Source organism: Notothenia coriiceps, unplaced genomic scaffold, assembly GCF_000735185.1.
Source record: "Notothenia coriiceps isolate Sejong01 unplaced genomic scaffold, NC01 NC01_scaffold00001471, whole genome shotgun sequence".
In the NCBI taxonomy this organism is placed as follows: Eukaryota; Metazoa; Chordata; class Actinopteri; order Perciformes; family Nototheniidae; genus Notothenia; species Notothenia coriiceps.
The window spans coordinates 350,987-360,999 of NW_011334172.1; the positions used below are offsets into that span (position 1 = coordinate 350,987).

Genomic DNA, 10,013 nt, shown 5'->3' on the forward strand with positions numbered 1-10,013 from the left:
TGTGTGTGTGTGTGTGTGTGTGTGTGTGTGTGTGTGTGTGTGTGTGTGTGTGTGTGTGTTAATAATGAGGCTCGTCAGGATAATAAACCCTGAGCTACACGATTATTACACCATCAGATATAATTTCGGCTATGTTGAAATGTAAATGTTATTTGTTTTTAACTGATCGTTCTCAAATCCTTCCATCATCATCATCATCATCATCATCATCATCATCATCAGTATGATACATAGCCTATTTTAAATGCAACTGCGGTTCCTACTGATATTTTTCTACTATCCGCGGGATGAAGAGGTCTCACCTACCTGATAAGATTCATTTACAGTGGAAATCAGCAACAGTTGACAGCAGACAGACAGTATATGGCTAAAGCCTGGACCCCGAACACCGGCCGCGGTGTGATCACTTTGTGCTCGGATTGTAACGTGTAGCTAATGTAACGTGATGTAACGCCGTTTCACCGGGGAACACGTCTTCGTCTTGTCCTCATCTCAAGCAGCAGCACCGAGAGGACGGATGCATCCTGACCCAGCTGCCTCAAGAGGCTCCCGGAAGTGTGGGTGTCGGGGATGGATGGTGTCTAAAGGGGGACAGCCGCTTTCCCTGCACGATGGTGGCGTAGATGTTGGTGGTCTCTCCCTCTCCCTCTCTCTCTGTGTGTGTGTGTGTGTGTGTGTGTGTGTGTGTGTGTGTGTGTGTGTGTGTGTGTGTGTGTGTCTCGTCGTTTCTCGCTCTGTCTCTCGCTCTGTCTCTCGCTCTCTCTGCCTCCCTCAGCCGCCGGTTCACCTCATCACGACTCGGTGAGGAGGTTTTTCATCACTGAGGGCTGCCACATCATTTTCTGACGGACTGATTCATGGGGCTGAGGAAATGCTTGCCCATTTGTCCGTGTTCTCAGTTCAAGGTGCCGCCGCTAGGTGGCGATGCAGGCACGGAGTTGGTGATACATTGTGAGAAAATAAGACACCAACAATTTATATATTAAACTACGAAAAACTGGAAAACGTACTGTTAACATTGTATGTTTCCATAGCAACACACTGACAAAGGGCTCATGAGGTCCTTATAGTCCGCTACAACAACAATAACAAAAACAAATGCTTATAACAAGAATAACATTAAAAATAATATTAATAATAATAATTAAGGAAATAATACCGATTCTTAAATAAAAGGTTTTACCCATAAACAAAACACTTTAAACATGTTAATATAATAATAATACAACAATTAAGGAAACTATAGCGATTCTTAAATCAAATGTTTGACACAGTAACTAATTTTAAACTGTTATTATTTGTCATTATTATTTTTTTAATAATAAAAGGGATAATGCATTCTCATTTTACACAGTATTTTTGTATTTATGCAATAGCTTCTCATCTTAAATGTTCTTATAATGTATGTTTATTTCATGTAGGATCTTTGCCTAATGATGTTTGCCTTTCTATTTTAAAGCACAGTGTGTCTGTCATATAAAACGCGCTTGGCTTAATAAATAAATAAACATAACCCCTAATGATATCATAGTGATGTCATCTGCACAAGACCTTTTTTTAACAGAACTAGCTGGAGATGTAGAGTAGTATTTGACAAATGTAGACTTTTACTAGGAAGTTATGCTCTATTTACAATCCCATACAAGTGATTTAAAGTTTTTTACTAAATCCTGTATTGTTCTGAGATTTTAACAGTTCTGCATCACATCGTCCTCATCAGCAGCGCTTTCTCTGTTCGAACTGCAGATGTTGAAACCTCCCATAATTATGTAAATTTTTGCAGCAAGAAATCAATCTTGAGATTGTTCTCTGCTGCAAAATGAAGAATGTCCACTTCAACTTCTTCATGTTGTTAAAACCTCCACATTTCCAAATAGCTTATAAGCTATTACACACCTGTAATAAACCAAGCATTGTTGAGCACTGTAACAGCAATCATTTATTTAATGCATGTTATGACCAGCATAAGCTTTAACACATATTCATCGTGATTAATATAAAATTCCTGCTTAAAGCATTCAGCTCAGAGGAGCTCTCTCTGATCTTACTAATCTAACTCATTAAGTACTGCTTGCAGACCTGTGGTCAGTCCTCTGCTTACAATGTTGAGTTCAACAAGCTCAGCAAAGAGCTTCAGAGGGATAACAAACACTGTTTGACACAAGTCTGATCGTTTAAAAATGGTATATTAAAAAATACCTGATTAATTAAGGCTAAGAAGCTTTGTGTATAAGGCAGCAGTTTTTCTTCATATCTCCAGAAGCTAATACACTTTGGGCGGAGTGACGTAAACTTCATTCAGACTATCTTTAAGTCCTTCATTGCAGACGCCAGCGACTGAAAAAAATATTCAAAAACAATAACCATGTATTATTATATTGTCTGCGAAAAGATGTCAACAGTATACCAAGCACATACACATTTGACCACATCAATGTATTCATGTGTGATCTTTAAAATATATGTGTATGTGTTACCTTCACATCCCAGATGCCCATTCCCCCATCCATGCCGGTGGTGCAGAACTTGGCGCACTTGTTTCTTCCTCCTTCCAGCACAGAGATTTGGCTGAAACATAGTTTAAGACAAGTCATGACATGTGTTGTGTATTTATATAAAAAAAAAGGGAGTCATACTGTCAAATAATTTAACATCTCCTTGTGGAAAGACAAATATGTTATTTTGTTATTTTATTCCAGAGGCATGAAAATTAAAAGTGATGTGTGAGTGGGTTCCCAAATTAAGAATTCTATATTAACCCTGACCGACTGTTAATTAGATGAAAATCATGCCATAATTTGCCATGAAGTGAAGTGAAATGCACTCATAAGTCATGTCTATTTGTACTTCACAGATCTCATAATCAGATCTTATTTACCCTTGACTTATTATACACAATACACAAATAATTTGAAACAGCTTTGAAGACTGATCTACCCTCCAGAGTCAAAGCATGCATTTTGTTTCCCCCTCACCTGATGCTGTTCTTGTGCAGGGTGTTCAGGTCCTTTTCTGTGCTCTGGGTCTCTGAGGCCCGACGGTCCAGGTTCTGGAAACGTTCCCTGGCACTGATGCCCTTCTGGGCCGCTTGCTTAGGAACGTCCAGTTTGCCACCAAAAGTCAAGCTGGCTTTGGCCCCGTCGTAGACAAACAGCACCGGGTAACAGTCGTGGCCCTAGGGAAACAAAAACACATGAAGATGAAGCTGGAAGAGGTTTTATTTTGATATAATATCTATACGGTATAACACAAGATGTATTGCTTGTGATTTTGGTTGTTATTTCAGAGGTATAGTTAAAAAGCTCAAGGCGAATGAGTGTACCATTTTTTTTTATTATTTTGACCACATACATTTGTGTCCCCATCTGTAAGACTGTGTTTTTGTAATACTACCAGTGGGGGTCGCTAAAGTAAAAAATGACAAAGCTACTGTTCAGACACAGTTGACTTTAAAACAACACTTTGTAGCTTTTGAAAGAAAAATAAATAACATGCATTCTATTACAAATAAAACATTGCAATCACAATAAGTGGATTTTATTTTTGCCTAATTCAACACACTCAGAGATACTCTTGCTACTGACTTACTTGATATGGTATGAATGACCATTAACTTGTGGTGGATAGCTAGCCTTAGTTATCATCATTTGGATATATAATGCTGCTGTATAACTGACATCACTGCTCTGTTCACAGAATGTTGTTACGGTAACACTGCATTTAAGCATGTAACAGATAAACCATGTTAATTATTTTATATGAAAAGATAAGCACAATACTGGGCATTATGAAGCGACGTGGTCTCGCTTCAAAGTACTATTTTCTAAAAAAGGGACCCTTGCCAGTGGATATGATTTGAAAAAGTCAAAAATTCTAAATCATTATTTCCCTTGTTGAATGGATATTTAAAAAATGGTGCAGTTCAACAATAGCTTAGTCAGGCAAATAACTAAATGTGAGTAAAATAAAAATAAAAACTGATTAACATTTGAATTTTTTCAGAAGATATTGGATATTTACTGTATACTCACAGCTGCTACTATGCTGTTCTCAGTGATGAAGGTGACACACAGCAGAGGAAGAGTCTCAGACCTCAGGCTGTTCACCCTGTGGAGGCATAACAAAGGTCAGAGTGCACACCTATAGAATAACACACACAGACATACGCTCATAAAGACAGACACAGAGGTATGTAGCCCCGCCCTCTCTTACGTGCTAGTCTTGCCTCCCTCAGCGACAGACACAGTGGAGTCGTGCGAGGTCCAGGCCAGACGGTTGCCGGAGTGTGAGAAACACACACCGTGCACCCATCCTCCGGCTCCAGCTACGGTCTGATCGGCTGCTCCAGACTCGCTAGACTCAAACAACATCTCTCCGAACGGCATCTTACTGCCCCAGGGAGTGGGGCCGGGCTTCTCCTCCACCTCTTTGATGTAGGCTGAAAACACCCTGTGGGCGAGGGCAAGAGGGGTGAGGGTGTGCATACGATTCAAAGAAGAGAAAGGGAGGCAAAAAGACAAAACGATGGATGTCTGCGCCTCCAATCAAGAGTTGGATGAGCAGAAAAGGTAGACTTAAAAATAAAATAATAGGGGGGAAAAAAAGCTAAATGCATAAGAAGTTATTACACTTATTAAATAACAATATCCAAAATCTTAAAGTGGACCTATCATGCTATATTTGAAACATATATTGTGGGGCCATACCTATATAAAACATGTCTGTGAATTTTTTTTTCAAAATACCAAACAGATCATGCCTTTTAGCCATGCATCATTTCGCTCTATTTGCTCTTTTTTAGCACTGTTTTTGCAAGGGCTGAATCTGTGAGAAGTCTTCTTCACTGCTTTTGTGGCAGACTACAGCGCCACTTACAGGCCTGGCATATGTACTACAGCGTCTCCAGCGGCAATGGCCGTGGCTGCCTCCTCCTGATAGGTGGAGAGTTGCCCATATAGGCGGAGCTCCTCGCTCCTGACGTCAGAGAATTTTCAAATTTGTATCAGTCTGTATCAGATCCGTTGCAGCCCCGTTTTTAGAGGTTTGGGTATGGAGGAAAAGAGAGAGGGTTGTGTTTTCTGACACACCGGGGACACATGTTCACGTATAAAAGACGTACAAAAGTGCATTTTGCATGATAGGTCCACTTTAAACGATATCAAGTCTCATATCATGATATAAATAAGAGATCAATATATTCTCAACCAGAGTTATTCGTTATATACGTATGTAGTCTTTGAAGTGTCCTCAGAAGTGTAGTGACAGATATTTGATTCACTGATACCTGCATTTGAAGTCGCAGCATCCAGCCGCCAGCAGGACGTTGTTGGGATGCCAGTCCAGGCTGAGGATGGTGGAGCGGATAGGCTTCTTGATGTGCTTACACACCCACCTTAAATAACAACAACAAGCATGTGGTTCATATTAATTAAATGCAGCCTACCATATAAATAAGTGGCAATGAGCTATCCTGTAAAACCTCACCAGTCATTTTCTTGCTCGAAGTAGCAGATGGAGATCAGGCGTGAGCCGCTGCCTACAGCAAACTTGTTCTCTTTTGGAGACCACTTCACACAGCGGGCAGCGCGGTTGATCCTGAGGATGACCAGGGTGGGCTTCCATGTGCCCTCTTTCAGGGTCCACACGTAGGCGTTACGGTCTGCTCCACAAGTAACTATACGGTTACTCTCTGTGGCCCAGTCGATACCTGCAGGAGAAAGACGTTCTTATTGTCATCTTATCTCTGTGCATGTTTTATGATTTTATAATTAAAGGACTAGTTCAAAAATGTGTGAAATATGCTTATTTGCTTTAAATCTGCTTCAAGTTGTGTCTTCAGGTTGCTGTCTCTTACTGTAGGCATTTTTGGTTAAAGGCCTGACAACATATCCAGTCCAATGATTAAACGTCTTGGGGCACTAGGTCGCCTTTCACTCAAGAAAGCGATATTGTTTAAGCTAAAGGAGCAAAAAGCCAGTATTCGCTTCTTGTATCCTAAGTACCAATGTTTTTGAGCATGCCTGTTTTTCCAAAATGTTGATCTATTGTTGTATATAAATAGTCCAATTTATTTATTAGATGTCACTGAACAGGAACGTTGGAATTTTAAACAAACGTGTACAGGACATGCAGCACTATGCATGGAAAAGATTATTTATTTATTGAGCTATTCATATATCAAATCATTTTACAAAGTTTGGTGTGTTTATCTGAACGTCAATTTGTGGAAAAAGTATTTGTGATTGTGTCTCACCTGTCACCTGCCCATTGTGCTCCTTCAGCTCATGGATCCTGTTCCACTGGGTCCCATCCTTCTTGTAGATGTGGACCTCGTGGTTGTTAGGGCATAAGGCGATTTCTATAGCACAAACATATATTTAAGTACAATAAACTTCAACAGATAAAAGTTCTGCAAATCAGTGTTACACAGTAAAGGGAAATTCATCAGTGTGAGTAGAGAGTGATTGACGAGAGAAGTTTGAGAGGTTGATCAGTGGAGTGGAACACCAAACAGCTAACAGGATGCACGAGAAAATAGAAAACTAGAGAGATACAATATGTATCTGCCTGCAGCACACAGGCACATGGTATCTTTAAATAGACAATGGGTGAGAACTGTAACCTTCCCCACATAATAATGTAGCAAACCCTGCACATGTTTTAGTCAGCAGATGAGTCAGAGGCAGTGTTTGTCCAAGAGCAGCAGTGTGGGTGCTTTAGTGTGCATGTTTGGCTTTTTCGAGTGTTCCGCCTGCAAGCTGAGCAAACTTAAATGTGCAGCTCACAAGTTGAGTGAAACTACATCTGCATATGACTCGACCACATTCGTCTGTAACATCCGCTTTGCCCAGAAACCAAAGCTCTCATCAAAACAGCCAAATAAGGCATTAGTTTCCTGTAGCTAACAGAGCACAAGAGCCTCTCAGAAAGGCCAGCAGACACCACCGTTACAGGAAACAGGAAATACCTTCTCCCACCTGGGAGCCAGTCACAGCCCTCTGACTCTTACACTTCTTGTTATTTGGCACAGACTGTAGTGGAAGCAAGATGTTCCATGATGTCTGTGATTAAAGCTGTGAGCAGTTCAGAGAGAAGACTCACTGAAATAAAAACCCCAGTGACCAATCAGAGACGGCGAGCAGACTTACGGGTACGATCTTTGTTCCAGGCATGGCAGCTAATTGGTTCCAGCAGGAAACTGTGGTACGCCATCGCCAATCAGATGTTAGAAACAAACCAGGAAGGGGTCTGAGGAACCAGTGGCTCGGAGATAACAGTCAAGTCTAGAAAAACAGAAGTTAAAAAGTTTTTGTTAGAACAAAGAAGTGGTAAGGAGAAAAACCCACACATGATTGTACAATTAGGGACATTTACACAAATACTCATCAAGATACAGACAAAGCTGGTTCAGACTATTTAAGGTGCTTTGAGAAGTAAAATAACATCAGCTGATCTTTAACCCTCTGTGCATAGAAAACAACACTGAACTTATCTCACTCAGGTTGGGTTAATGAAATCCAGACTCTCAGAGGCATGATAGGAATGATGCAGGTCAAGGGGTAACACACAGCCCCAAAACAAACACTTTACAGCGAGCAAACACACCCAGGAAATGAAACTCCATGAGAGCCGTTATAACTTTACTTGCCCTAATCAAAGACAACCTCTACACAATGACACCCAAATGTATATTTCCTTATTGAGTGTGGGTGGGTTAGAGTGCCTGTTGCATACTTTTAGCTTTTCCCTTTAAAATGCATTACTCAGTGTGTGAATATGTGTGTTACTCACATGTCTAAACACACTCAGTCAACTGTTAAATAGTTTCTAGGCTACTTACCCTTAGGGCTGGAGCGAGATCAATGGGTGAATAGCTGCTGTGATGGAGAGAGAGAGAGAAAGAAGGGAGAGGCAGAGGAAGGTGGCGGATCAAACAAAGATGAGGGTGCTCAGCTCGCGGACTCTGGCCAGTCAACGCGAACGCCAACGACAGAGTGAGCTCAGGAAGAGAGAAGCAGAGCAGAAGAGGGAGGAGAGGTCAGAGGGGGAAGTGGAGGAGGTTACAGTGAAGCTCTGAAGTAGAGACATACAGGAAGTTTGTGCAGGTTTATGCTCGAGGCAGAAAAGATCATGGGTGTAACAATTCAAAAATGTAAGCTAACTTTGAACTTTTAACTGATACAGAAAGAGAAAGAGGAGTTTTTGTTCCAGTGAAACTAGGACAACAGGGAGGGGCATGAACACAATACAATGTTCTACAAAAAGGAGGAAGTAGAAACTGAAAAGGGAAAAAAAAGCATGAAAGACACAAAAAAGAAGGGGGAGGGACTTGTGGTCACTTCTGCATAAAGAAAGAGGAACAAGTAGAAGGGGAGGGAAGAAACGTAAACTGCAGACAGGGGGAGGAAACAGTGGCGACAGGAGAAAAGGTTGACTAGAATATATTTTCTCCTGTTTCTTCATGCAGTTATAACATAGTTCCCTAATCATGGCAGTTCCCAACTTCAACTTTTCATGCTTTATAAACAAAACCCCCCAAAACGTTTAAGTTCAAACTAAAAAAAGGTTCAAACTAAATTATGGCATGTTTTTCTACAATGCCTATTTTTTTTATTTGGGAACTATAAGCACAGTGGACCATTCTGTAAAAAGAGACGGACGCATTCATAATCCGGACACAAATATGGGAACTCAGTCCACTGCTAACAGGACACAATTAGGTCAATAAAGAAACACAGGATTGTTATTTAACTGCTTTTAGTGCATGGTACACATGGCTTTTTATCTAATGTTTCAGGAACTAAAACCTCCTAGTTGAAAATCTGAATCTCAAAGTTACCAATTATAAAAACTGATATTCAAAGTTGTCCCCACGTTAATAAATAGTTTTCTAGCAAACATGAACAAATATGGAGTAAAATGTAAGAACATAAACACAACCAACTAAGATCCCCTAAAGGCATCTAGTCTGAGAGAAAAGACAAAGGACGAGAAAAGACGAGTGAGTTGAGTTCTGTAAATTGACCTCATCTTTATTTCATGTCTACCTCATGATCAGTTACATAGAAATCCTCCATCTTGTGTGGTTTTAGTGAAATAGCTACAGAGCCAAGTGCTGTTCGGCAGTGACTCCGCACAGAGTTTAGACAGCTGCTTTCTCTCTCCACCGTCAGACGCTGCACATCTCTCTACAGCCAACCTGCAACGTGACCTCAGAACATCAATAACCCGGGTCCTAATCTAAACAATGACTTCACCTGCTGGAGAATATTTACTCTCCTCCAGGAAGCAAATCATCACGTCCTCCGTTCTACTAAACACTGATGTTCAGTGATCACGTTGAGGTTGATCTGAGGTGAAATGCAGTCTGACTTTTGGATAAAACGCACCTTTTAGTGTCAACTTTTGGTACAGGAGGTTAGATAACATAAAAACACACATTTCACTTCACGTTTGAATACGTGTCAGGGGACCTTCCCACTTTGACACCTGGTTAACCTTCATTTAAAAACAAACAAACAAAAAAATCAACAGTGATGTCACACGTCAGCTTAGTGTGTGTAGTGTATGCGTGTGTGTGTGTACTTAAGTGTGTGTGCGTGAGAGTGTTGGTACACCCAAACAAGTGTGCTGTGTTCTGATCAGTGCTTTAGCAGACACTCGATTAGGGGGTCAGTTATTTGTGTTACTGGCTGCGTCGCAGGAGCGGCGCGGGGGGGGGGGAATGAGGCCTGCTGCATTTTCTTCATTCGTTTACAAGACTTCTTCACATGATGCGGAGACCCTGGATAGATGCTTCTAGACTCTGAGGAGGAAAACAAAAACCCACAAGGAAGTTAGAGACACGAGATCTCAAAGAAATGATCCGTGTAGAGGCGATTTATGTCATTATACCTTGAAGTCCCAAATGGTCATTGCTCCATCGATGCCTGTGGTGCAGAACTTGCGACAATCCTTTTTGTCTCCTTCATAGATAGACACTTGGCTATGGACCAGACATGGAAATACATAAA

At 40.9% G+C, this 10,013-nt stretch overlaps 2 protein-coding genes and 1 long non-coding RNA gene across 3 annotated transcripts in view; all 3 read right to left on the reverse strand.

The window, feature by feature from the left end:
• LOC104962369 (monocyte to macrophage differentiation factor 2) overlaps positions 1 to 676 on the reverse strand; it is a 10,397-nt gene extending 9,721 nt beyond the window's left edge. The window contains exon 1 of the mRNA XM_010790813.1: positions 307 to 676. Within this exon, the coding sequence (XP_010789115.1) occupies positions 307 to 320 (14 nt within the window). The 5' untranslated portion in view covers positions 321 to 676. The remainder of the gene's footprint in view (positions 1 to 306) is intronic.
• Positions 677 to 1,916: 1,240 nt separating this feature from the next.
• On the reverse strand, positions 1,917 to 8,128 carry arpc1b (actin related protein 2/3 complex, subunit 1B). Its single transcript, XM_010790823.1, has 10 exons — positions 7,841 to 8,128; positions 7,149 to 7,283; positions 6,254 to 6,358; positions 5,485 to 5,707; positions 5,285 to 5,392; positions 4,213 to 4,449; positions 4,032 to 4,107; positions 2,976 to 3,175; positions 2,478 to 2,568; positions 1,917 to 2,337 (listed from the first exon to the last, which is right to left on the reverse strand). Exons 2-10 carry the CDS (start codon positions 7,210 to 7,212, stop codon positions 2,299 to 2,301), a joined length of 1,143 nt encoding a protein of 380 aa, XP_010789125.1. The 5' UTR covers positions 7,213 to 7,283; positions 7,841 to 8,128; the 3' UTR covers positions 1,917 to 2,298.
• An 878-nt stretch (positions 8,129 to 9,006) lies between these two features.
• LOC104962391 (uncharacterized) lies at positions 9,007 to 10,013 on the reverse strand. The gene is made up of 2 exons (XR_800198.1): positions 9,895 to 10,013; positions 9,007 to 9,805 (listed from the first exon to the last, which is right to left on the reverse strand). It is a non-coding gene; the product is annotated as an uncharacterized lncRNA (long non-coding RNA).